We start from the raw sequence: 26,685 nt of genomic DNA on the forward strand, positions 1-26,685 counted from the left end.
TTCCCTCCAGCCATCTCCTGACCCCTCCTTCCCATCTATTTCAAGTCCTTCCCTCAGGGCTCCCAGCACAGATGTCCAGACTCCTCCACGGCTGGGAACGTAGCCCCTTATTTTATCCCTAACAGCCCCTGAGTTCTCCATGACCTGGACCCCTCCCAGAGGCTAGGCTAAGAGGACCAACTGGGAATCATCATTCAAGAACCATTCATTCATGCACTACCTTCTATCTGTCAGGGCCTGGGCTAGTGGATCCTTATTCTCAAGAAACACAGATTAGCATTAGAGAAGAAAAACATATAAGGGAAAAATTCCAGTTCCTAAAGTGACAGGTTTGATTATAATCACAGATCATGCAAGCAGCAGACGAAACAAAGGGTTCTACCCATGAGTAGGATCTTAAAGAATGAACAGGTGGAAAGGGGGAAAGGTAGTTCAACAAAGGGAACCATGTGGAAAAGGGCACTCACTTGGGATTAAGTGGAAGGACAGAGAATCTTAAAAGATCACAAAGATACCTTTACTCTCCGCTTTGGTATAAGTCACCTGAGCAGGAAAATAATCTCCAAGCTAAATAAAATACAGACAGTCCTCTGATCCCCAAATCCGTTAGATGAGACAGCACACATATTCCGCCTTAGCCTCAGCCTCCTTTTCTCCTCCCCTTTCACGGTCCCCCACCTTTCGAGTCTCCTTAGAGAAAACAATACAAAATCAGACAGGGAGAGAAAAAGTTGTACACATACACACACAAGAAATAAACAGAAGGGGCTGAAGAGAGACAAGTCTGTCTTTGACCCAACACTTAGTGTTAATCCTACTCTTTATCTTATGTTCTTATATTGCATATCCTGCAACATGATTTGGACGAGGGGCAGGGCTTACTGGAACTGGCAGTTAAGCAAGTTAACACACACACACACACACACACACACACACACACACCCCGTCCACGTTCAGATCCGAAAGCACCAGCCAACTGTAGAAAATCCATCAGTTCCTATAAGGGTGTGTACAAGGAACAAGCGCTGGTTGCTAAGCACGGAAAATAAACCAGTAAGCGAATGACATCACCTCAGAGTTATGAACTGAGGGCTGTGTGAGACGGGCAGGGCTTTGTACACACACACACACACACACACACACACACGAGCCTTGGAAAAAGTTGGTCCTCCTGTGCTTCCCGGGTCTGGAACTAGCTTTCCCTCAACAGATGCGAGAACACGGACTCTGTGTTTTGAACCCTACTGGCAAGAAAGGGGAAGGGCGGGAAGAAGGAGACTTTGCCTTTCATTCAGAAGGTCGGACAGCAGCCTTTCTGCCGTCCAATCCCTGACCCCAGTCTCTTTCTAAAGCAGTGCTTTTGCAAGTGCGGTCCGTGGACCACCTGCATGATGACCTGGGGCGAGGGAAGAAGCCCACAGTGCTTGTTACAAATGCAGACAAGGGCGGGGCGCCTGGGAGGCTCAGTCGTTAAGCGTCTGCCTTCGGCTCAGGTCATGATCCCAGGGTCCTGGGATCGAGCCCCGCGTCGGGCTCCCTGCTCCGCGGGAAGCCTGCTTCTCCCTCTCCCACTCCCCCTGCTTGTGTTCCTGCTCTCGCTGTGTCTCTCTGTCAAATAAATAAATAAAATCTTTAAAAAAAACAAAAAACAAATGCAGACAAGGGCGGGGCGCCTGGGTGCCTCAGTCGTTAAGCTCAGGTCATGACCCCGGGGTCCTGGGATGGAGCCCCGCATCGGGCTCCCTGCTCCCTCCCCCACTCCCCCTGCTTGTGTTCTCTCTCTCGCTGTGTCTCTGTCTGTCAAATATATAAATAAAATCTTTAAAAAAACAAAAAACAAATGCAGACAAGGGCGGGGCGCCTGAGTGGCTCAGTCGTTAAGCGTCTGCCCTGGGCTCAGGTCATGGTCCCAGGGTCCTGGGATCGAGCCCCGCATCGGGCTCCCTGCTCCCTCCCCCACTCCCCCTGCTTGTGTTCCCTCCCTCGCTGTGTCTCTCTCTGTCAAATAAATAAATAAAATCTTTAAAAAGACAAAGAACAAAAGCAGACAAGGGCCTCGGCCCGCTGCAGCGGACGCCGCGGGGCAGGGCTGAGCAGTGCGCCCTGGAAACAAGCTTCCCGGCTCATTCCCACTGCGGCTGGAGACGCGGCCTCGAAAGCCAAGCTCCGCGGGCGTCCCGTCCCCTGGAGGCGCCTGGCAAGCGTGCCCGCCATGCGCAACTGCTGCCTTCCTATGGGGCCATCCAGACCACCCACATTCGCCCAGCCCCAGAATCTGGCGACGAGGGAGAAAGCTCTGGAAGCTCTGAAGCGCGGCGGAGTCGGGGGGCGTCTCGCCGCTCCCGGTCCCCCCCGAGCGCGCCGGAGACCCGACCGGGGCTCCCTCCCCGCGGGGCGCAGGCCCGCCGCCCTCCTCGGCCCCTCGGCACTCACACAGCGCGGGGCCCGCGCCCGCTCTCCGCCGCTCCATGGTCCCCCTCCTTCCAGGTTTGAATCTCCCGCCGCCGGGCCGCCGCCCTCACCGTCGCCGCAGCCGGACAGAACTTCCGGCCCGGGCCGCGGGGGCCGCTGGGATTTGTAGTTCCAGGCCGCGCAGGCGCCACGGCAGGAGCGCCGCCAGGGGCGGAGGAGGAGGCCCTCGGGGGCGGTGGGAGCAGCCTTCCGCTCCCCGCCCAGCGGTCTCCTGTTCCCCTAGGGCTCCTCGGCTGCCCTTGCCGCCATCATGTCCCCCTAGTGTTCCCACGAACGCCGCTCCGCCTCCTGCTAGCTTGCAGGCCCCCTTGCACTGAACTAGATGGTGCGGATGCGGAGAGAAAGCCGCATAATTAGGGGCCCCTGGCTGGGTCAGTCGGTAGAGCATGCTACTCTTGATCTGCGGGCTGTAGGTTCGAGCGCCACGTTGGGTGCAGAGATTACTGAAAAAATAAAAATAAAAAAGTCAGCATAATTAATGCCCTAAAGCCTGCTGTTCTGGAATGAACGACAGACATAAAGTCAAATACGTTGGAGGTCAGCGATATTCAGAGGGATGAGGTCACTGCTGCAAAGAGGTTAAGGGCAGTGAAGGGCAGGAAGACTTCCTAGTGGAGGTGACAGCTGATCTGGGTTGGGGAGGGAGCAAGAATTCATCAGCCTGAAGGAGAGGCATTTCGGTCAGCGAAAGAGCACGTGTGAGAGCAAGGAGGGGGTTCAGGAAATGAAAATCAGTGCAGTCGCACAGACAGACAGAGCTCAGGCAGGGAGAGGCGGGACGAGAGCCTGGAGGGGCACGGGCAGCGGGCTGAGGAGCAGCCACAGCCCAAGGACGCCTTCCACATAGGTCAAGGGCAGGTTTGTATGTTAGGAGGACTCCTTTTGCAGCAGGGGCTTGGAGCAGGATAAGGCTAGGGGCAGAGACCTACAGTAGCAGCACAAGCAAAAGACAGGTCTGAACTAGTAAAAACATGATGACACTTGCCCTAAAATTTTTTTGCTATGTTACCTAATAGGCCTCCCCCATCCGGTATTTCTCCTTTTGCCCTCCCTCCCACCCACCAATGCCCCGGTCAAGCGGCAAAGCAGCCTAGGCTCCTAGCCTCAGGGGAGAGATTTGAAAGGGTAGAAAACCGAAAATATCCAAACCTTCAGAGGAGCAGAGGAGACTCAGGGCTGAGACAAAATGGAAGGAGATGTGGGGTTTGAAGAGGGTGGGCGTTCCCTGAGACCAGAAGGGTCTCCTTTGCTCACCATGCAGGAAAGTAGAGAGAATCTAGACTCCTGGTGACAGAGGTCCCACTCCCTGCTTTCTGGGAAGGACCTGGGCAGCCCAGGACAGGGAACAGTTGTGTAATGAGGCCCTTATGTGCAGAAACCCCCAACCCAGCCAGAAAGGAAGGACCTGGGTGAGCTACCCCCCTTCTACTTGGATTGAGGGCCCCTGGGCCTGAGAGGGCCAGGTGGATTGTAAATAGATGGCTAAGTCTTAGCATCTCATACTCCCTCCAACTTGGCCTCCACCGTGGGAGAAAGGAGGGGGCAATCCCAGCTGACTCACACTGTGTTCACCATCCAGGGCAACAGGGGCTGGAAACAGGGCCTGCGGAGATGTATTTCTCGCAAACAGGCCGCATTGGGCACCACTCCTGTCCTGCAGTGACAGGCGCTGAGTGTTCATTGTACGCTGGAGCCTCATTTAGCCTCATCTTGTTTGATCTTCGTAATACAGATGAGGGAACTGAGGCTCAGGAATGTCACACAGCTAAAAATCAGTGGGGCCAGGACACAGACTCAGAGTGCAGCTCCAGGCTTCAGTTCCCACAGCTGTGCCTCCTCCACGGCTGGGGCTGCGACACCGCAGGGATGGGTGGGTGCTCTGCGGAGAGGGCTCAGGGGCTGACCCGGCGGGCAGGGCTAAGCCCAGGAGCAGAGAGGGTCACGGACCTCCCGCCGTGCCAGCTGACAGACCGGGTTCCTGGTGGACCGGCTAACACCGGGGACAGGGGATGGGTAGATGGGGGGAGACGGGAACTTCGCGTGGACAAGCCAAGGCTAGAATCTACATTTAGAAATGACTGGTGGGAAAATAAGAGCAGCGAATGGAAGGTTCGTGGAAGTGTCTATACAGTAAGAGAGCGAAGGGCAGAGGGGTAGGGACTGTTTGCGTTCAAGGGGTGGACAGAGGGCCCAGCAAAGGAGACAGGGAAGAAAAGGAGCCAGGACACAGTGGAGCCTGGAAGCCAAGTGAGGAGACAGTAGCAAGAATACATCACCTAAAGTGGGAATCAGGGCCGCCTGGGGGGCTCAGTCGTTAAGCATCTGCCTTCGGCTCAGGTCATGATCCCAGGGTCCTGGGATGGAGCCCCGCATCGGGCTCCCTGCGAGGCGGGGAGCCTACTTCTCCCCTCCCACTCCCCCTGCTTGTGTTCCCCTCTCGCTGTGTCTCTCTCTGTCAAATAAATAAAATCTTTTTTTTTAATATTATTTATTTATTTATTTGAGAGAGAGAATGAGAGAGAGAGAGCATGAGAGGGGGGAGGGTCAGAGGGAGAAGCAGACTCCCCGCCGAGCAGGGAGCCCGATGCGGGACTCGATCCCGGGACTCCAGGATCATGACCTGAGCCGAAGGCAGTCGCTTAACCAACTGAGCCACCCAGGTGTCCCAAATAAATAAAATCTTTAAACAAAAATAAATAAAGTGGAAATCAAACAAGCAGATGATTCAGAAACGATCCCTAGGTCATTGAGAGGTCAGCGGAACTTGGCGAGCGTAGTTTCAGTCCCTGCCCCCTCCCCAAATCTCTCCCTTTAAGGGAAACCTGCTGAGTGGCCATGGGCTGAGCTGCCCGGCCCTGGCCAGGCTCTGGTGGTGTCCTGGAGGCCAGCCCGTGGGCAGCTGAGAAGGCCCGCCTCAGCCGTGGGCCCCGCCGGTGGCACCCAGCGCAGTATGGGCCCACAGCAGGCCCTCAGCAAAGGCTGCCCAGTGCAGGGGGGCCTAGCGACTTCCCTGTAATTTTTTTTTATTATTATTTATTCATTGGAGACACAGAGACACTGAGAGAGAGAGAGCATGCGGAGGGGGAGAGGCAGAGGGAGAGGGAGAAGCAGGCTTCCTGCTGAGCAAGGAGCCTGACACGGGGCTCGATCCCAGGACCCCGGGATCATGGCCTGAGCTGAAGGCAGATGCTTAACCATCTGAGCCACCCAGGCGCCCCCTTCCTTGTAATTTTGTTTCTGGCAAAGGCCTCCTTACTTAAAAGAGACCTCTCTGCCGGCAAATGAGGACATTTGCTCTGTGCTGCAGGCCACCCTGCGTGAGTTAGCGCCGTAGGTGCCCGTCGTCCTGGGGCCTGCTCTCCTCTCATCAAGCAGAACGTGGAGGTTGTAGATCAGCAGAGCTGGGAAAAGGATTCGGGGGCCGAGAGACTCTTCTGATGACCACCAGCCTTTAACCCTGCTCCCGAATGTGAAACGTACCCCACAGAAGCACAGTGCGTAGGTGTGTGTCTGGGTGTGTGTGAAAGCGTTCACATCTAGGACCACCCAGGCCCCATTAAAGCTTGCAATCACAGTGCAGTGGAAGGAACCCCGGGCTAATTAGCCGGGAATCAGAAAACCAGGGGCCTGATCCCAGCTACACAGCTGCTCTGTGCCCTCAGGCAGGTCCCACCTGCTTTCTGAGCCCGGGCCCCTCCTCCCTAGAATGAGAGTGTGGGACAGACGATCCCTGAGGTTGTAACTGGTAACAAGCCATCACACTTTGATTCCTTGCTTTCGGTGGGAGATTGAGAGGTGTGTGCAGGGGTGAAGGGGGAAGTAGGGGGCAGGAAGGGGGATGGGATCCAGGTAACTGCCCGACCACGGTCAGTGATGCAGCACTAAGATAGGGCGCCTGAGCTGTCCATCAAAAAACTCCTAGGAGTGGAGGGCGGTGCCTGGTTGTCTAGTAACCCCAGGGCTCTGAGCTCAGAGCTTGGCGAGGTAACCCAAGCCAGAGGGACCATTCCAGAAAGCCAGCCGCAGAGAAGATCGAGGGAGGTAAGGCATCCTGTGGCTGGGGCCCCAAGGCCTGGTGGGGGTAGCTAGGAATGCCCCAGGGATGAGGGCCTTGAAGGCAAGATTCCTAGGTGTTCTTAGTTGCAGGGGGAATTTCTTTAAAAAGAGAATCACCAGGTGCCTGGGTGGCTCAGTTGGTTAAGCGACTACCTTCGGCTCAGGTCATGATCCTGGAGTCCCGGGATCGAGTCCCCCATCAGGCTCCCTGCTCGGCGGGGGGTCTGCTTCTCCCTCTGACCCTCTTCCCCCTCGTGTTCTCTGTCTCTCATTCTCTCTCTCAAATAAATAAATAAAATCTTTAATAAATAAATAAATAAATAAAAATAAAAAGAGAATCACCTCTTCCTGCCTCTCCTAAAAAAGAGGGGGAAGGGTGAAGGAAAGGGGAGGGGCTGAGAGCCCAGGCCTGAGTCTTTGCCACCCCTTTCCCCAGCTCCTGGGAGGAGAGTTCAGGAAAAGGCTTTGCCTTTCCAGGGGAGAGATCCTAATGGGGAAAAGCATATTGGAGACTAGAGCAGGGTGCTGGGGGACCAGAACTAGCCAGCCATGGAGAAAGAGGTCCCCCGAGATAGGGCGTGGGCAGTGAATGGAGAGACAGCACCCTCCCTGCCAAGCTGACTCCTTGCCAATTCAATAGCCTGTTCAGCTCTGTGTCCCTAGTGCCCTGTGGCTCCTGGTACACAGCAGGTGCTCACCGAGTGTCTGCTCAACTGCCTTGATCTACACCTTGGCATCAGGTAGCAGGAGCACCCGTCCTTGTGAGCCGAAGGGTGTCTGTGGAACAGTGTGAAGGAGGTGATGGGAGAGAGGCCCTGCATACTCTGGTCATCTGTCTGTCCATTTATTCCTTCAGTGAGGATTTTTAAAACTGTGGTAACATATATATAATATGACTTTTACTTTGCTAAGCCATTTCTAAGTGTACAGCTCAGTGGCTTTAGGGACACTTGCATCATTGGATGAACATTTGTGGGGACCTACTATGTGCCAGCCCCTTCACGCTGCTCCAGATCTAGTAGAGGAGATAGACCAGAAAGTTGGCAACCTTAATCCAGCATGGTCAGTGCTGTGAGAGACACGGGCGCAGGTTCTCTGGGAGTCCAGGAGGACCAGGAGCTTGGGGGAGCAGGCTTTCTGGAGGGCGCTCTTACTTGAACTGGGTCCCGAAGGACTAAGAATGAGCTGGGACATTGGAGTAAGGGTTGATAAGGCCCCAGGAGGATTGATGAAGCAAAGTAAGATGGCAGAGAGAGGTCCTTGAGACCCTGAGGTCACAATAGGGCAGGGGTGGAGCTGAATTACGCTGGAGGGATCCTGCTTTGGAGGAAGCCAAGGGTGACATACTGACCCCTCTGCTCCCCATTGTCAGCACTATGTCTTTCTCCAACCCTGAGGATGCCCCCCAAGAGCCTGAGCTGGAGCCCTCAACCTCCAAGAAGAAAAAGAAGAGAAAGCAGCCACAACAAGAGGCCAGCATCCAAGCTCTCACCAGGGCTGGCCACGGAGCCCTACTGGCTGGCCGGAACCACGAAGCTTTGACCAGCTTCCAGAGGGCCTTCATCCTGGCCTCTGAGGCCCCACAAACTCGGGACACCCCTGTTCTCCGGGCCTGTGCCTTCAACCTGGGGGCCGCCTACGTGGAGACTGGGGACCCAGCCAGAGGCCTTGAGCTGCTCCTGCGAGCCCAACCTCAAGAGAAGGCGCAGGGCGGGTGTCCTGGCGACCAGTGTTTCAACGTGGCTTTGGCCTACCAGGCCCTGGGCAAGCTGCCTCAAGCTTTGGCTTGGTACCACAGGGCCTTGGGTCACTACCGGCCACTCGGTGACCAGGGGCAAGCCCAGGCAAAAATGGGAGCCTGCTACCAGGCTCTGGGACAGCCTGAGCTAGCAGCCCGCTGTCTGCAGGAGGCCAGCCGGGCCTATGCCCAAGCAGGGCAGCCCCAGGCTGCAGCCCTGGCCGCAGGGGCTGTGGCGGGGTGCATGCTGGAGAGCGGGCGGCATGGGGTGGTTGAGGTGGTGCAGGTGCTGGAGGAGAGCCAGAGGCTTGCCGAAAGGAGCCCCGAGCGGGGACTGCTGGGTGAGGCCCTTGGGCAGAGGAGGCGTGGGGTCTGGGGACATTCAGACCAGGTGATGCTCTGAGAGGTGGGGTGCAGGCAGAGGCTGCTCTGAGGGCAGGGGAGAGGGGTGGAGGACCCCAGGAGAGTGGGACAGGGGCTATACCAATCAGCATCAGCAGCATCTGACCTGGCTACCGGTGACCCTGGCCATGCCCTCCAGGGCAGCTCTATAACGACCTCGGCCTGAGCTACTCCCAGCTCCGACTGTTCCCGCTAGCAGCAGAGGCCTTCCTGCGGGCCCTGCCCCTGTGCCGGGGGCCAGGAGAGGAGGCCACAGTGCTGAGAAACCTCGGGGAGGCCCACAGTGCCCTCGGCAACTATCAGGAAGCCCGGGACTTTCACCAGAAGGCCGCTGACCTGCACGGTGGGTACCAGGGCCTGGGGAATGGGATAGGGACTCACAGGGGCTCCAGCTGAGGCTCAAGGCGGAAGAGTGGACAGACCTTTAGGACAGGGTATGGGGCCGGGAAGCCTAGAACCAGGGGGTGAGGGCTGGGGGTGCAGGAGAGGGGTAGGCAGACAGGACAGGGGGGTGAGGGCCCGGAGGCCGAGGCCTGGGGTTGGGAAGGCGGCAGTGGGCAGTGGGAAGAGCCCCAGCCGGGAGAGCAGGCCTCCTCCGACTGAATGGTTGTGTGATATTCAGCGAGTGGTGTCGGCTTTCCGAGCTTCAGTTTCCACCCAGGTAAGAAGGGAGCCACTGATACCTGCCCTGCCTGCCTCACCAGGTTGTCGCATGGCTCCAGCCAGCCGTGGGTGGGGGTGGGGGTGGGGGTGGGGGAGATGCGTTCACGCCCAAACTCAGGCCTGAGGAGAGGCTGGTTATCGAGAGCTGAGGTCTCCGGGGTGCATCTGGAGGCGTGCTGGGGCGGAGCACCAGGACTCCTGGGCGCCCGCCCTGGTTGCTGGGGGATGCCTCAGCAGCCAAGGTCCCCTCTGTCATCAGGCTCTGTGGGGCAGCGGCGGGAGCAGGGCCGGAGCTTCGGCAGCCTAGCATTTGCACTGAGCCAGCTGGGGGACCACAGAGCAGCCCGAGACAGCTACCTGCATGCCCTGCAGGCTGCCCGGGACACCGGTGAGGGCTTAGCAGGTGGCTTGGCAAGGGGGCCAGGCCGAGGGTCCCGGGGACTGGTGGCGAGACCTCTGGAAGGGAGGGTCAGTGGTGCGGGGACCCATGAGAGGACCTCCCGGGCTCCCTTCCCCAGGGGACACGAAGGGGCAGTGGCAGGCCTGCGAGGGGCTGGGGGCTGCGGCAGCCAGACTGGGGCAGCACGACCAGGCCTTGCGGTACTATAAGGAAGCTCTGGCCCGGAGTCAGGTGAGACCCCCCCATCCCAGAACCTAACTCTTCCTACTACGCTTCATCTGCTGACCATCCTGCCTCTTCTTGCCATCCGTCCACTCACCAAACGCGCATCGGGCACACTGTGAGCTAGGTCCCAGGACACTGCTGTGAGGAAGAGCTTGTCTCTTCACGGTTCTGGGCAGGTGGTAACAGGATCCTGGCAAGGGTGCGGGGATGGGGTAGAAAAGAAAGGAAGACAAAGCCCCCTTCCCTCCTCCCTCTTCAGTTTCTTGCTTCTCCAATCCCAGAGGACCGCGTAGCCCAGACCTTCCCCATCCCCCCATTATCCACCCTCTCCCCAGAAGGAGCCAGACTCTGTGCGGGATCGGCTGGTGGCCAAGCTGGCAGACGCCATGAGGACCCACTTGGCCCAGGCTGGGCTTGTCCCCACGTACACCCTGGTGAGGTGACCCCTCAGACAGGGAGCTTGGGGTGCGGAGAGGTGACCCCGAGAAGGAGGTGGTGGCAAGCAGAGCTGACCCCTCAGGGATGCTGCACTGGCCCGTGTGTTCATCTGCCCCGGAGCCCGCGTAGGGGACACAGATCACTTTTCCCAGGACACCCGGGGGTGGGGAGGTGGGCAGGGGATTCTGGCCTGTCTCCCAGCACTAGGCTGTGCCAGGCCTTTGCCTGGGTGGTAACAAGCCCAGCAAGTTGAGCACAGAGATGCAATCAAGGATGCTGAGCCCTACTGCCCGGAGGAGGCGGAAACCGGCCAGTCCTTGGCTGCAGTTCTCCAAAAGGCCACAGGGTGGGGGCAGTGCTCCAGCGAGGTTCCCCTTCTGGCTGCCCTGGCTGGGGGCGCTTCTTCGTGGGTCTCCACTGCCCCCTCCCTCTCTGGCTCCCCCCAACCTCTCTCTGCCTCCCAGCCTCCCTGCAGGTCCTGTGCCTCACACCCTGAGATACCTTCAGGCAACCAACCTCCCACCTAGGAATTAAAATTATACTTTAATATTTATTCTACTTATTTAATGGGGTTTATGTCTTCTCTTAAAGACCAGGACACTGTATTTATAATTTGTGAGCAAAATTAAATTAATCTGGTCCGAGCAGAGGACTGGCAGCCACCAACTTTCTGGGACTTTGCCCATGGAGACCCCAGGCAGGTGGGGTGGAGGCCGGGCTCTGGCCAGGCCTGAGAGTCGGGAGCCTGGTTCTGACTTGAGAGTCACTAGCAGAATCCTCACCACGGATTTCCACTCTCAGATGGGTGGCACGCCCCAGGCTGCCCATAGCACGTCTGTGTCTCTGTGGGGCCGTGGCCTGTGCAGAGAACGCACACTCGCGGATACACCCCTAGCCGGTTCCCTTTGCTCCCCACCATTCCCAGACTTCGGCGCTGGGGAGGCCCCAGGCTCCAGGTGCAGCCAGGCCCCCAGCCAGGGCGGGAAGGGGCAGAGCAGAAGTGCTGCACAGGTGAGTGGGGCGGGGCTGGGGCTCCAGGGTTGCGGGGGGACACACTGGAGGTGTGCAGCCACCGGGTGGGGGGGTTGGGGCCTGCACGTACCCCAGGGAGGAGGGGATGGCCCAGTGCCGCTCTGCCCCCTGCTCCCCGCCCCTCTAGGTCTTTGGGTGGGTGGGAAGAAGAAGAGTGCGTGGAGGGCCAGGAGGAGAGAGAGGACCAGCCACCACCCAATGTCCCCGTGGCGTCTTGGGCACAGAGACTGGAGTGTGAGTGGGAGCAGGCCGACCCCAACTGTGCATCTCCTCCCTGAAAATGGGAGCGCTCCCCCAACACCTTCCGTTCCCAGAGGCCCCTGCCCTGGTCTGCCACTGAGGCCGACCAGCCCTCTCCCCTGTCCCGTTCATGTCTCGAGACCCTGGCCAGTTTCCCTGAACCCTTCCACCGTCACCTCTCCTCCTGGCTTGCGTGGCTTTCTTAGCCTCTAGAACTGTGCATCTTAGAGCACCAAGTTTTATTGAAAGCCTACTGCCAGGTGCTGGGTGCTGATCTTGCCCTAGCTCACTGTTTACCAGCTCCCCCGAGACTTCAACCTCTGGGGGCAGAGCCCCTGGCTACTTGCTATACGGACTGGAATTCCCTGTTTGGTTTATAGTGTGTTTGCCTCCAGGCAGCAGAGAGTTGCAGTTAAACACTTGTCCTGAACAGACTGTTGGCTTTGGTGCAACCTCCGTGTCAACGACCAGGGCACGCATCCCAGCACCCACCGTCCTTGCTCTTCTCCCAAGCTTTCTCTTTCGACCGTGTGATTCTTGGTGCAGAGAGGCCTGTGATAAATGTGCCTGTCTCTCTCCATCCAGGTCCAGGACCTGGGGCCCATCTCCTGCTTGGAGGCCAAGGCCCCCTCCAAATGGAGCAGCCTGGCATTCTGGTACCCAATGGCCCCCAAGCCAATAGGTGGGTCCCTGGGGGAGGGGAAGAGGCCTGGAAAATGGATAAAAGGAGTAGGAGAGGATGTGGCTTTGGATGGTTTTAATGGAACACGATCATGATCACTGTTCAAACCGGGGCAAGATGTGGTCCAGTGCTTGTGGGTCTAGTGTTTGGAGTCTCTCTGTGTTTGGCCTTGAACAATATGAACAATGCTCACCCAGCTCTGGAAGCCGGGGGCGTCCCCTGTCTCCTGCACAGCCTGACTGGAGGCCTTCCAGAGAGGGAGAATCCTGCTGAACTGAACAGGGTCAGGGGTGGGAGCGTGTGCTCAGGCCTCCCTCTCCTGCCCTGGGGCCCAGCAGCCGAGATGCGGGCCAGGGAGGGCAACAGGACCTTCAGCGAGATCAGGCTGCCCTCTGCTCTCTCCCCAGCCACCCCACGGGCAAGCCCCTCCCTGCCTCCCACAGGTCGTCCAGATGGCCCAGGGAAACCCCCTGCAGAAACCCTCAGAGGAGACCCACGGAGTCTGGCTTCTGTGTGATAACGTGACCCCACTCTGCTGGCCCTGAATGTGGCCTCTGTGTGACCCCCCCCAACACACAAACATTAGGGGTTTCTGGGATCAAGCCTCTTCCCAGTTGTTCAGGGCCCTATGGACACAGAATGGAACACCACCGGCACGTGGGGTCCTGTGTCTGCTGAACAGGGCCTTTGCAGTCTGGGCGCTGAGGTGCTCAGTTTGCTCCTTGTTGGAAGTTTTGGACTCAACAGGCAAAAGAAAAAAGGGAAACCAGACAGTGAATTTCCCCTTCTTCCTTCTGGATCCAGACCTCATGATTGCTGAGGCCCTTTCCAGTTCTAAAAGCTGTGACATCTTGGTCAGGAGGCTGCTGTCACGGACTGTCTCCAGACCTCCATCTTCTTGAAGGGGAAATGGGGATCTAAACTACAGAGGACAGGGCGCCTCGGTGGCTCAGTTGGTTGGGCGACTGCCTGCAGCTCAGGTCATGATCCTGGAGTCCCAGGGTCGAGTCCTGCATCAGGCTCCTTGCTCAGCGGGGAGTCTGCCTCTCCCATTGACCCTCCCCCCTCTCATGCTCTCTCTCTATCTCATTCTCTCTCAGATAGATAAATAAAATCTTTAAATATAAAAAAAATTAAAAAAAAAAAAACTACAGAGGACACATCTTAGCCCACTGACGGACTCCACCGCCTCCATGACAGTCGCAGGTTGGGGGGGCAGCTCAGGCCTGTCGGACGCTGTCAGCAGCCACATTTTGTAAGATGTGCTAATCACTCAGCACACACCACACTCTGCTCTGAGCGCTTCCCAAGTGTTTTCTCCTGCAGTCCTCACGGCAGATGAGCCCCTTTCACAGCCGAGGAAACAAGTGTGTCCTCCCCGGCCACACAACTACTAAGTGGGGAAGCCGGGATTCAAACCCGGGCAGGGAGCACCTTCTAGAATGCCGTACAGTCCTGCTACCCCACTTACACTAATGCTTACCAGGAGTCGATTGTGTTGGTACCAAATGTGCTTATGCTGGGTGTACGCGTTCTTGTAACTCGTGATTTGATTAAATATTACATAAATTGATGAACTAAGTGTGAAAACAGGCACTGTTTGTATGAAAACGAAGTTGAATCCTTGGAAGTCTTGATTAAGGTGAGTCAATTCAAAAACTGTTGAATTAGATGTGAGCAAGGCGATTATCACATTTTGGGGCAAAATAGTAAAAATCTAGATGAATTTTTGCACTTGGATTGCTTCAAACACGCCATTAACTGTTCCACCTCAAGGAAGCAAACTGGACATTGCAGGTGGCCCGTAATGAGGTTCATGAGGAAGGATGGAGAGCTCCAGCCCCGGGCTCAAGGAGAAGACCCTGGCCGCACTTTGACAGATGGCAAACGGATGCATTTTTAAGTTGAAATAAAATAGCCCACTCCCCATAGTAGAAGAGGGCTTCCACTCCACTGTGAACCACTTCAGCCTGAGATCTTGAGGACCTAGCACGTGCCGAGCATGCAACTGGCAGCCCGGGACGCAGCCGCTCACCTTCCTTATTAGCATCTTGTCAGGCATTCAAGATGTCTTGCCTGGGATGCAGGCTCACCCGCTGCAAGAGAGGCAACGCACCCCTGCCTTTAAGCTCCTCTCTCATGAAAGCAGCCCCGGCTCACGGAGCCCGGGGAGTCCGCAGGGCGCTCTGCCGTCCTCGACACGGGACTCCCACGCCCTGGCCTAAAATGGCTGCCCGGCCGCGGCAGGGAGCCTTCCTCCCAGCCGGGAGGGGAGAAAGGAAGGACAGGAAAACAGGCCTTTTTTCAAAGGGAGGACCAGGCAGTTGCACGTCACCTCTGCTCAGCCCTCATTGGCCAGCGTGTAGTCACATGTAGGCGCCTTGCTGCTGCAAGGGAGAGTGGGAAATGTAGTGTTTGGCTGGGCAGCCACGTGGCCAGATACAACTCAGGGGTTCTGTTGCCAAAGGAAGAGAATGGATTTTGAGGAACAGGTAGCAGCACCTACCACATGGGAATACTGCCACTGGGTCAGGCCAACTCCGTATCAACCGTCCCTGGCTCTACCACTTAATAGCTGTTTGATCTTAGGAAAATTACCTCTCTGTGCTATAATGTGAGGATAAAACTCCGTCAGAGGATTGACAGGATGAAATATGTAAGCATCTGGAACTCAGCAGGGGCTCGATCCCTATGTCCCTCCTAAATTGGTTTTAAAGGCATTTCCCAAAGAAACTCTACAAGTCTGAAAGGCAGTGATAAGATGGAGTAGGTCTTCGGCTCCACCTTCCTGGGGACAGCCCTCCGGTGGTTGTCTTATAAATTCTGGGGGCATGTGGTGGGGTATGTGTGTGTCACTATTTTATTCTTACATCTCATCAGAAGGAAGTCAGCAGTGACCATGCTTTACCTATTTCCACACTGGCGGAGGGCAGTGCCTTACGGAATGCTGCTTTCTAGCTCAAGCTGCTTGGATCCTAGTTCCACGGACAGCTATCACAGTATCATTGGGCATGCCAGTCAACATTTTGGAGCCTTAGTTTACTCACCTGTAAAATGAGAATAGTAACAGGGTTGCCGCAAGGATAAAATGAGCTGATTCATGTTAGCATGTGGCACGTGCTCAAAAGAACATGCTTCACCTTGTGTTTTAGAAATGAATCTTCAGGGGGTGCCTGGATGGCTCAGTCAGAAGAGTGTATGACTCTTGATCTCAGGGTCGTGAGTTCAAGCCTCATGTCGGGTGTAGAGATTGCTTAAATAAAGGTTAAAAAAAAAAAGAATTCAGAATCTCTCCAAATTAATAGGTCTATAGAGAGTCTTGACTTGACTAATAAATATATACAAGTAAAGCTAACTAGGGGCGCCTGGCTGGTTCAGTCCAAAGAGCGTGTGACTCTTGATCTCGGGGTTGTGAGTTAAAAGTAAAATCTTTTAAAAAATAAATAAAATAGGGCGCCTGGGTGGCTCAGTCGGTTAAGCGACTGCCTTCGGCTCAGGTCATGATCCTGGAGTCCCGGAATCGAGTCCCGCATCGGGCTCCCTGCTTGGCGGGGAGTCTGCTTCTCCCTCTGACCCTCCTCCCTCTCATGCTCTGTCTCTCATTCTCTCTCTCTCAAATAAATAAATAAAAATCTTTAAAAATAAATAAATAAATAAACAAAATAAAAGTAATCTCTACACCCAAGGCGGGGCTCAAACTCATGACCTGGAGATCACCAGCTGCATGCTCCTCCCGCTGAGCCAGCCAGGCGCCCCACCATAGGTATGATCTTGATAAAGGGGGGGTAAATATTATGATCAGGGAAATGCAGCATGCTACCCTGGTAAGCAGAGGTAGGTGGAGGCAGCTAATGTACTTGGGACAGGGGTCCTAAATTACACTGTAAACAGCAGTCCAACCGGCCTTAGGGTTAACTTATTTCAAGCTTCTGCGCTCCTTGCTTGCTGACCTGAATTCCTTAGTCTGTAGCAGAACACCTCCTTTCCTTGAGGAGCGAAGGACCAGACTCTCCGGAACACTAAGCCTGCTCAGGGTCATGTGCACAAACGATTAACCGCCTGGGCACCAGCTTCTCCCTCACCGAGCCCCCACATTTCTGGCGCCCTCCCCTTCAAAACGCTCAGGCCTCGCCCGGATCGAAGATGGGCTTTGGGGTGTTCGTCCACCCTGTTCCCAGGTCGCCCGCTTCCGGACTAAAGCCACCCCTGCTGCCCCCCCCCCCCCCCGCGCTCGTCCCTCTAGTATGGACCGTGCACCGGAGCGCCCCAGCCCGAGCGCGGAACGGCCGGCAGCGTAAACGAGGACGCGAGCCCCGTTCCCCGCGCGTTGCTCGCGGGCGCCGGGCCGGCTCCGCAAGCGCGGGCACCCGTGAATCGCGTGCTCGCAGGACGCCGAGACCAGGGGTGCCCCCGTCCACTCAGCCGCGAAGTGCCAGGGCAGGAACCCGGGCTGCCTGCCCCGCCACCAGGCCCACGAAGGGGTCAACCGCGCCCGTGGTGCTCCACCCACGTGACCGGCAGCGAGCGACCCCGACCCCCCCCGAATGCGCGGCCCGGCGTCCGCGCTCTCGCGAAGGGGCGGGGCGAGCCCGCGGCCCCGCCCTCAGGGGGCGGAGCGGGCGCCGCACATGCGCCGGGCGAGCTCCATGTCCGCGCTGCGGGCGGTGCTGGGGTTCGGGCTGCTGGCCGCGGGCTCGCAGCTGCGGCGCGTCCCGGGCCAGGCGGGCGCCTGCCGCGCGGGGCCCGCGTGGTGGGGGACGCGGCGGCCGCACTCGGGCGGCCCCGGGGAGCCGGCGGGCATGGCGAGCCCGGCAGTGAAGTACCTGAGGTAGGCGAGGCTTGGGCGGGCTCGCTCGGGGGCGGGAGCCGGGGCGGGCCGCGCGCAGGGCGCCCGGACTGAGCGTGCGGGTGTCCGCAGCCAGGAGGAGGCCCAGGCCGTGGACGAGGAGCTGTTTAACGAGTACCAGTTCAGCGTGGATCAACTAATGGAGCTGGCTGGGCTGAGCTGCGCCACAGCCATTGCCAAGGTCAGTGGCCTGGGCACAGCCGAGTGGCGGGGCCAGCGGGCCAGGGTGGCCCGGGGCCTCCCAGAGCCCCTCTGACTGCCCTCTGACCCCGCCTCCAGGCCTATCCCCCCACGTCCATGTCCCGGAGCCCCCCCGCGGTCCTGGTCATCTGCGGGCCCGGGAATAACGGAGGAGACGGCCTGGTGTGTGCGCGGCACCTCAAACTCTTCGTGAGTATGTGGGCGGGGGCGGCGGGGCTTCCGGATCCGGGCTTGGACGACCGACCCCTCTCCTTTCCTCTAGGGCTACCAGCCAACCATTTATTATCCCAAAAGGCCGAACAAGCCACTCTTCACCGCACTGGTGACCCAGTGTCAGAAAATGGACATCCCTTTCCTTGGTGAAATGCCCCCCGAGGTAGGTGGCTCCAGTGGGGTGCCCTCCTCCTCCCCCAACCACCGCCTGTGTCCTGCTCTTCCTCGTTTCCCAGGCCGAGCCCACTTGCTGATCTTCCTCTCTGGAGGGTGGGCTCTTCACAGTTACCGGGGTGGGGTGGGCGGGGTGGGTGGGTGTGTGTGTGCCTGAACTGTGCTGTATGAGTAGGGGGGAGCCCCTGCCCCCTTCACTTCCACGTCACTCCTTTCTCCCTGAGGTCAGGACCTGTCCTGTAGGCAGTAAACACGCTGGCCACTCCTTTCAGGGGCTGAAGTGACTGCCTCATCCTAAACCCTTTCTGCAGGGACAGGGACTTAAGGATGGGAAATGAGAACTTTGTTTTTAAGTGTAACACATTCTACACAGAGAGAGACTGGGATGGTGCAGAGAAGGCAAGTGGCTTGTCCTAACTCCCAGCCTTAGGCGGGAGTCCCACACTGTACCGCCCCCGTGGCAGGCAGACCCTCACAACAGAAAGCGTGTCTGGACTCAGCTTGCCTAAATCAGTGACCAACCTGCATTGACGTCTAGGCCCCAGAATGCCTAGACATTTCATCTGAATGAGATGAAATGATGTCTGTGCCTCTGTGAGTGGCGCGTGCAAAGGATCGTCGTCTCTCATTAAGGGCCGTCTGTGCAGCTGCTGACTCTGACATGCTTTCCCCTCCTTCTGCCCCACCACAGCCCATGCTGATCGACGAACTGTACGAGCTGGTCGTGGATGCCATCTTTGGCTTCAGCTTCAAAGGCGATGTTCGGGAGCCGTTCCGTGGCATCCTGGGTGTCCTGAATGGGCTCACCGTGCCCATTGCAAGCATCGACATTCCCTCAGGTGCTGGGTCCAAGGAAGTTGGGGGGTGGGGGGGGATTGGGGCTGGGACCCTGCCCTGTCTTGAGACAGGTACCTAGGAGTCCTCGTTGTTGACCCAAGGCTCAGACCACGCTTAAAGTAAGTTGAGTCAGGACTGCCCTTATATGTTGGATCCAAGAGACCAAAGCCCAGGAGTACACGGAGCTTCGAGGATGCAGGTTCCTTGGGAGGGAACACAGAGGGCCTCCCACTCCTTCAGGACTAGGGTAGAGCAGGGTGTGGAAGAGGAGTAGACCTCTTCCTCTCTTCCTGAAAACCACCCTCTTTCCAGGATGGGATGTGGAGAAGGGGAACTCTGAAGGGATCCAGCCAGACTTGCTCATCTCTCTGACAGCACCCAAAAAGTCTGCCACCCAGTTCACTGGTCGCTACCACTACCTAGGAGGTCGTTTTGTGCCACCTGCTCTGGAACAGAAGTACCAGCTGAATCTGCCGCCCTACCCGGACACTGAGTGTGTCTACCGTCTGCAGTGAGGGAAGACGGGTGGGCTTTCCTCCCAATAAAGACTTAGTGCCCCTCTCCCGAGCTGTGGAGTCCTGGGAGCTTTCCTGGCAGTAAAGGTTAAGGGGTGGCAGGAGCCAGGGAGCGACACGGTGCTACCTTTCCGGGGGAACAAAACGGGCAAGGGGGGCGGCTGTGGCATTTGGGCAAATGAAAACGATTTTCAGACGCAGAAAAAAGCTCCCAAGTGAGGTTCTCTGAGCTTTCCCCTTTCCCTCAACAGGGTAGCAAGACTATGGGAGGTTAACTGAAGGAATTTCTTTGGAGGCATCCAAGGAAACTAAGTTGTATTTGGGATGTTCCCAGGCCGGGAGTGGAGATACCAGTCAGGACTTACACACAGGCTGGGAGCCCGAGCTGATGTTGAATCGTTGACTCTAAGGCTGGGGCCTGCGGCCTGTGGGCTGGATGCCACCTCACACAGGCCACGTTTGCAGGTGGCGTGTCCCTCCAGAGGGTGTCTGCATCCTGCCACTGCCTGGCTCCCATGGGCACCTGAACCCTCGCTCTCTGTCCAGACCGTCTGCACCCAACTCTGCGCAGCTGGAGTTCAGGGGTCAGCTTCCTCCTTGGGAGGGGCTCCTCACTGCGAGGGTGCAGGAGACCCTGTCAACTCAGGTCTCAAGTGTCAACTCCTCAAAAGGAGTCCGTGGAGCCCCACCTTGACCTGACCTTCAGGCTCTCTTCTGTTTCTTCCTTCTTGCTCTCTGGTCGGGGCTGACTCCAGCTCTTTCCTGCTGCCTCCTCTTACCTCTGCTGCTTAAGCCAGTGTGTGCCCCGCTCTCTGCCCCCCTAGTCCTGCCCCCCTCCTCATCCCCTTCACCCCTCACATCCTTCTCTTCCTGGGACCTCCGTCTTTTCTTCTTGCTTTTCCCCTCACGGTGCGCTCTGCTTGCTGCTTCCCCGGCCCCACCATCCGCAGTAGCCCCCTCCACTGCTACTTCTGTGTTTAAGGCCCCCTCCTCCGGCTGCCGCCGCCTCTTGCGTCTGCGGCAGGGCTCAGCGCATGCCTGACTCTCCACCTGCTCTGTCCCCGCACTGGCTGCAGCCTCCTGGCCTCCTGCCTCTCCGTCTGGGACCGCCATCTCCTCTGCCATCTCCTCTGCACGGTGCTGCCTCTTCTTCATCTTCCTGCGGGGCGGGTCAGCTTGCTCCCTGCTCTCCCACTCTCCAGATCCACTCGTTCCTGCGGCCTCTCCGTCCGCGTTCCCGACAGCCGCTCCCTCCCACTCATCTGCCACCACTGCTTCTGGCTTCTGTCTTTTCTTCTTCCTGCTTCTCCCGCCGGCCTGGCCCGCATCTTCCGGGCACTCCTCTTCTGCACTCCCGGTGGTTGCTGCAGCCTTTCTCTCCTCTCTCTGCTTCCTTTTCTTTTTCTTTTTTTTGGGGAGCTTGCTCTCAGACTGCAATTGAGGGGTCCCAGGGTCCTGTCCTTTCAGACGAGCCAGGAAGGCCTGCTCCTGGGCCTCCAGCCGGGCAAGCTTGGCCTTCATCGTGATCCCAAGACGAGCAGCCCTGAAACAGGGGGCCCAGGTCAGAGCGAGGTACGGGGAAAACAGGCCTAGTCCTCGCGGTTGCAGGCAACACTGTTGTGTGTGTGGCAGGGAATCCTTCCCCTAGCGGGAGAAGCGCACGGAAGGGGCACAGACCATCCTCAAGGGCTGGTGATGGGGAGGAGAGCCCAAGGAGCTAACCACTACTTACTTGTGTGCCGTGCGCCCCTCACAGGCTCGAAGCAGCATCTCGTCGGCCAGACTGCTGGGGGGAGATCAGGGATCACAAACAGCTCGTGCGCAGGCCTGACCTCTCCTGCTCTCTAACACATCCCTTCAACACTGAGCTCCCTTTCAGGACCTGGCACTTTATAGGTGCAGGAGAAGCAAAGATTAGTACAACACGGTTCCACCTGAAGAAGCCGTCAGGCCTGAGGCTTGGTCCCTTCTCTTGAGATTCAAAGGCCTCTCCTCCCACACACCGCCAGCACTAAAATGAGATCTCACATCTTTGGAGGCTTGGGCCCCTGGTTGTCGTCATCACTGTGGCTCTCCAAGTCCTTGTCTGGCTTCTCCCCACCTGCAGTCAGTGTGGCCGTCTAGAAGGAGCAATCATGGGGGTAGACAAAGCCCATTCAACACCACTGCCAACCCCTCTTCCCCTCCCGGAAGCCCTGGGGAACTGGTAGCCACAGGCAGAAACTTGCCGCCCCCGACACAGCTCCCTGCCGACCCACAGAGGTGGGCTGCCGCTGGGGGGGGGGGAAGGGGGGGAAGCCATCAGTGGGCAGACCAAGAAGGGAGGGGGAGTGCTCCGGGTCATCAGGTCCTCCTGGTGTCCCCTGGGGGTCATCCGTGGTGCTTCTCACCGCCCTCCCCCACACCTCCCGCAGTGCTTGTATCTAAGCAGACTGAGAACCTACTACGGGCCAATGGGTTGGGATACAGAGTAGAATGGGAACAAGACCGGTCAACCCAGATGGATCTACACGTGGGGCGAAGGGAGGATGACAGAACACGGACAATCATAAAGTGTCGCCTGTGCTGGAAGAGGGATACTGATCAGACTTCAGGGTTTGGGGACGTTTCAGGAACTCTGCTCTGGAAGGCCACCAAAAGTGGACAGGTAAAAGGAGAAAGGCAGCAGAATGCTGCAGGCAGGCAGTGGGAAAAGCACGTGCAAAAACTTGCAGGTGAAAAACAGTGGTACCTTCAAAAGAACCCGATCCCATCTGGCTACAAGTGTAGAGGCCCCAAGAGGGGTGAGTGCAGGCCAAGGCCTCAGGGCCCTGTGAGCCAGTCTGACGTATCAGGATGGTCATCCTCGGTCGGGGCGAGCCAGAGCCCCAGTGAAATGTGTCAGAGAGCACTCTGGCCGCCGTGGCGGTGAACTGACGGGGAGTGAGACAGGGTAGGAGGCTGTGAAGGAAATCCAGCAGGAGAGGGCGATGGCCACAGAGGTGAGGAGAAATGGGAAAGGCTTGCTACAGGACACAGAGAGCCCTCCGCACATAACAGATGGTCACTGAATGTGAGCTCCCTTCTACTGTTGTGCTAGAGGGCGCGAGTCTGAAGATGGATTCTAGTCCTGCCTGCAAGCCACTTTTCCCTGCTTGTGGCCACAACTGCAAAATAGAGGATGGGTCAGAGAATCTGTCAGGTCTCCTCTGGATTCTAAGTCCTTTGCACTGGACCTCCCCTCCCACTCTGCTCTGGCAGCGCCTGCCCATGCCCTACCACCCACGCCCCATCCCCAGACCCATGGGACCTGAAAGTCTAATTCTGGCCAAGGGTCTGGGCAGTCTAAGCAAGCGACAGCAAAGTTGCTCACGGGATCTGACAATGTTAGGACAGTTCTAGAATAGGTAAGAATGGGTAAGGCATATGAAACAATTGTTCAGGCCCTGGGAGAGGCCAGAGAAGGAAAAAGGATGGACCCTCTCACCCCCAGCCCCTAATACCTTCACAAACTTCTGATACAGCATGTTGGGCTTGGGATGATTATGACGGGTGGTCTCCTTAGAAAGATGCCTTATCCGTACTCCATCCTGTGGGGAGGTATCAGTGAGTGGGTGACGTGGGTGTGCCCTTCACCCCCCACACGTCCCAGGCCCTCGTGGTCCACACGCCCATCAATTAGCACCCCATACCTGCCCAGTTTCCACAACCAAGCTGGCCGCAGTCTTGTTGAAGAGCTCACTCCACCAGTGGTCTGTGAACTCCCTGGCAGGGTCATGTCCCACCTGCCAGAGGAAGAAGTATGAACTCCAAGGACCTGTCCCTGCCCTGTCTCTGGGGTCCCCCTCTCCATCCACACTGACCTCCCTCAGCCTGCCCAGTCTTACCCCGTGAGTGTCCTGCTTCAGTGTCACCTTGAGGGCCTGGGTGATGCCATTCTCCTTCCGGCCCAGACCTTTGCCTGGAGGACAGTGAGCGACGTGGTTTATCCTCCTGCCTGCCCCGAGACCTCACAGGCACCAGCCTGTGCCACTCCTTGCCACACCACACACCGAGCGTTGGGCCTACACCGTCCCTGGGGGTGCCCTCCAGCCCCCTCTTTCTGGTGCCTGTCCATGCAGTGTCCCTGCCTTTGTCTGAGCCTGAGCCATCTTCTCCTTCATGATTCTTTGAGGACAGAAGTCATGACCCTTCCTCCCTCCCCTAGTCCTCCCAAACACTTCTTTCTCACGACCCACTATCAAATTTCTTCCACTTGCCCATTTTCTGGAAAAGTCAGAAATTTTCTTCCACAAATTTCCCTTTAAACTGGCTTTTCCTCCTCCAGCTGAATGGGCTACATACCGGTAGCCCAGGATGAACATTACTCCCCTGGGCACGAGGTGGGCAGGGAGCTGGGGGGATGTGGAAGGGGCCCCCCCAGGGATGACCTTGCGTCCATCCATGCTTTAGCAGCTGCTCCTCAGCAAACTTCATCCCACGACTCTTGACCTCAGGGGTGATGCTCATGGTGAGAGAGGAGTCCCGATCCGCAGGCCCTCACCACAGAAGGTGACGTTGTTGTCGTCCTTTTAAGAGAAAAGGAGAAAGTGCCTAAATCACCCATCAGATCCATCCTGACTGCTCTCGTAAAAATTCTTTTCTGAACCTGGGGCAGAGACAAAGGAAGGAGGTTTGTCTTTGGGGGAGCTCCCTGTCTGACCATAGAGAGATCATCAGCATGTCCAAAAGTCAAGGAGGACTGGTGTTATTAATAACACCTAAATTTACGGAGAGCTCACCACATGATTATTTCGTTTAATTCTCCCAGCTCAGGAGGAGTTCCTAACGTTCCACTCAGGAAAGCATTATCATCCCTCCTTTACAAATGAGCAAACGTGACTTGCTCTGGGTCACACAGCTAATATGTGTAAGAACGCAACCAGACGGCTTGTCTGTAGAGTCCCACTCTTTACCACCACGTGGTAACAGCTCCCGAGATTCACTGCCACGTAAAAACAAAGAGGTAAGGGGTTTTTAACCTGAGTTATGAGAATACTCAACGGAGCCCATGTCTTACACCCACGCTCCAGCACTCTATCCTCTCAAGTGTGGGGGTTCCACACCTCTTCCCCACTGCCACTCACTCTTCAGGCTTGCAGGAACAACACCCCTTTTGAAACTGTCCCACCCTCACTGAGCATTTCGTGCATAACAGGTAGATTACACATACTGTTGTATTGTCTTATTTAATCCTGATCGTCCTGTGGATAGCTATTATCTTTAATTTACAAACAAAGAAAACAAAGCCTGGGTCACGTAGCTAATAAGAGATGGAACTGAAATACAAGCCCAGGCTGCCTGCCTCCGACGTGGCCTCTTTCTATCCTATCACAGTTACTACTTGCATTTCTTTATAGTCATGTAGGTGCTCCGCCTTTTGGAGCCCAGAATGGCATTATCCAACTTATATACAAATCTGCCTCTGAAATGGTTAAGCTGCCTTATCACACAAGACACACAAAACGAAGACCACCACTGCTGACTTAACTCACTAAAGTTAACTTGTATTAAGATAATTTATTATAAGGCGCCTGGGTGGCTCAGTCGGTTAAGCGTCTGCCTTCCGCTCGGGTCACGATACCGGGCTCTGAGACTGAAGAGTGGCAAATTCAGGGTGACTTACATTTCTGTTCACGTTTCTACTATGAGGGATGATTACCTGAAAACGTGATACCTTGAGAGTCCTGACACAAAAGCACTAAGTGATGAAATGGCTCTATCTTGCTTCTTGAATTTGTAAGAAAAGTAAAATTCAGACACTGGGGCCTTTAAGACCACCTCAAAACCCGGCCTCCTCCCGGAAGTTACCTCTGATCCATCAGCCCCCAGATTTTAATAACAACAACAACAACATCTAACACTAAGTCTTTCCTCGATGCCGGCCTGCTAATTGCTTTACACAGATCATCTTATTTCATCCTCCCGACAGCCTATGAGGAAGAGTTATCACGACGTTTGCAAACAAATCGCAGAGAAGTTTATTCCCTGCCCAAACCCAACAGCTGGCAAGCAGCGGACCCAGGCTCTCGGGCGTCCCGGCACTGCTGTTCTTCATGACCCCTCGGCCTCTTACAGCGCGTTGCGTTTCCTGACCTAGGGCTTTCCACCGCACTCATTCGAAACCACACGCCCTGGAAATCGGACCCCACGCACTTAATGCAGGAGTGAGAACGCGCTCAGTCGCTGGGACACGGGTGCTTTCACCTACTGACAACGGTAACTGTGGACAGAAGCAACGAGGCCCCCGGCTGTGCGCCGCAGTCTCGTGAAGGCTGCAGCGCGCTTTCTGGAACCACCTCCTCGCCGGCCAACCCGAGCCTTCTAATTAAAGCGGCCCGGGGCCGCTCCTCGGACAGCGGTCCCAAAGGGCCGCTCTGTCCCTGGCCTCCTTCCTCGTGAGGTCTAAATGCAGCCCTCCTGCCGCAGTTCCCCCCTGTAAGGCTACTGTGCTGCTCCCACCTTCACTCCTGAGCCCGGCCTCCGAGCGCCACCGTCCGGGGCGCGGTGGCCGCTGACCGTCACCGCGGGGCCCTCTCCGCGCGGACACGTGCGTCCTCCGGCCTGCGCGCCGCCATCTTCCCGGAAGTTCGGGGTCGGTCCCTCTAGGCTGCCGATACCATAGAGGCGCATGCGCGCCCGGGACTCCAGGTGTGGGGAGGCTCCCTTGATTGCGCTGTTGCGGCGGAAACTCGCCCGCGCGCGCCCGTTTCCGGGGCTCCGGGGGTGTTCTACTTCCGGCCGGGCTCCAGCCCCCGGGCGGCCGAGGGGCTCGTCCTGACCGCCCTCGGGACGCCGAGCACGGCTTTGGCTGCGATGCTGCTCTAGTCCCGGACCCCGAGATGGGGAAGGAAGCCCCGGGCAGCGCGCAGCGGCGGGCCGAGCGGGGCGGGGCGGCGAGGGAGGAGCCCCTCGGGGGTGGTTTGCGGGGATGAATACTCAGCCGCGGGCACAGTCGTTGGGAGGTTTCAGTAGGTTCACCAAACACTGTGCGGGCACCTGCCCCGTTGGAACTGTTGATGCGAAGATGCGGAAGACGCGCGCCCTGACTCCGGGAGCACCTGCTCTGGCCGGGGCCGTAGAGACGCTGCGTGGGGCTGGAGCGGGGGGGGGGGGGCACGGGGCTAGATGCGGATCCCGGATCGCGCGCGGGGCTGGGGACCTTGCACTTGCCTGGTAGGTGTGAGGCTCCTCTGAGCAAACTTCGCTAACTGCAGAGAAGTTGCACGTGCCCCATCCACACAAACTGTGCCTAGGCCTGCCTCGCCCACCCACCCAAGAACTAAAACCTGAACCCCCCCCCCGCCCACCTCCCTATCTCAGTATTTAGGGTAACTCAAGCGCGCACCTCCCCCAGGAACCACAAAGAGGAAAACCAACATTTCCAGGTAAAGCTTTGTCGCATTGCTCAGTTTATCACACTCATCTTCATCAAATTTTCCCGTAAAATTAACTTTACTTTTATTAATTATTGGGGAGGGGAGCAGAGGGAGGGAGAGAATCTCAAGCGGACTCCACGACCTGTGCCGGCAG

The 26,685-nt window shown here is 57.2% G+C and overlaps 4 protein-coding genes and 1 long non-coding RNA gene across 7 annotated transcripts in view; 2 read left to right on the plus strand and 3 right to left on the minus strand.

Moving 5' to 3' along the window:
* IQGAP3 (IQ motif containing GTPase activating protein 3) overlaps positions 1-2,486 on the minus strand; it is a 36,320-nt gene extending 33,834 nt beyond the window's left edge. The window contains exon 1 of the mRNA XM_035009872.1: positions 2,434-2,486. Coding sequence (XP_034865763.1) covers positions 2,434-2,470 — 37 coding nt within the window. The 5' untranslated portion in view covers positions 2,471-2,486. The remainder of the gene's footprint in view (positions 1-2,433) is intronic.
* A 3,976-nt stretch (positions 2,487-6,462) lies between these two features.
* Positions 6,463-11,704, plus strand: TTC24 (tetratricopeptide repeat domain 24). Its single transcript, XM_035009574.1, has 8 exons — positions 6,463-6,513; positions 7,901-8,607; positions 8,808-9,011; positions 9,591-9,719; positions 9,850-9,962; positions 10,292-10,390; positions 11,320-11,405; positions 11,554-11,704. Exons 2-8 carry the CDS (start codon positions 7,905-7,907, stop codon positions 11,702-11,704), a joined length of 1,485 nt encoding a protein of 494 aa, XP_034865465.1. The 5' UTR covers positions 6,463-6,513; positions 7,901-7,904.
* Positions 11,705-13,590: 1,886 nt separating this feature from the next.
* LOC118013937 lies at positions 13,591-16,542 on the minus strand. The gene is made up of 3 exons (XR_004680154.1): positions 16,299-16,542; positions 15,396-15,601; positions 13,591-14,803 (listed from the first exon to the last, which is right to left on the minus strand). It is a non-coding gene; the product is annotated as an uncharacterized LOC118013937 (long non-coding RNA).
* Positions 16,543-16,986: 444 nt separating this feature from the next.
* On the plus strand, positions 16,987-19,184 carry NAXE (NAD(P)HX epimerase). 2 transcript variants are annotated; one of them, XM_035009864.1, is made up of 6 exons: positions 16,987-17,176; positions 17,267-17,375; positions 17,474-17,584; positions 17,658-17,771; positions 18,474-18,621; positions 18,932-19,184. In XM_035009864.1, the coding sequence occupies exons 1-6, from the start codon at positions 16,995-16,997 to the stop codon at positions 19,132-19,134; spliced, it is 867 nt and encodes a 288-aa protein (XP_034865755.1). In that variant the 5' UTR covers positions 16,987-16,994; the 3' UTR covers positions 19,135-19,184. The 2 variants fall into 2 exon arrangements, with proteins under 2 accessions (XP_034865755.1, XP_034865756.1); XM_035009865.1 differs by having other exon boundaries at positions 16,991-17,176; positions 17,474-17,557.
* Positions 19,185-19,432: 248 nt separating this feature from the next.
* GPATCH4 (G-patch domain containing 4) lies at positions 19,433-25,768 on the minus strand. 2 transcript variants are annotated; one of them, XM_035009854.1, is made up of 8 exons: positions 25,615-25,768; positions 23,544-23,681; positions 23,001-23,074; positions 22,806-22,898; positions 22,617-22,703; positions 21,163-21,254; positions 20,867-20,917; positions 19,433-20,677 (listed from the first exon to the last, which is right to left on the minus strand). In XM_035009854.1, exons 2-8 carry the CDS (start codon positions 23,620-23,622, stop codon positions 19,837-19,839), a joined length of 1,317 nt encoding a protein of 438 aa, XP_034865745.1. In that variant the 5' UTR covers positions 23,623-23,681; positions 25,615-25,768; the 3' UTR covers positions 19,433-19,836. The 2 variants fall into 2 exon arrangements, with proteins under 2 accessions (XP_034865745.1, XP_034865744.1); XM_035009853.1 differs by having other exon boundaries at positions 20,867-20,920.
* Positions 25,769-26,685: the final 917 nt, after the last annotated feature.

This window comes from Mirounga leonina, unplaced genomic scaffold (assembly GCF_011800145.1).
Source record: "Mirounga leonina isolate KUSES-001 unplaced genomic scaffold, KU_Mleo_1.0 Mir_154, whole genome shotgun sequence".
NCBI lineage: Eukaryota > Metazoa > Chordata > Mammalia > Carnivora > Phocidae > Mirounga > Mirounga leonina.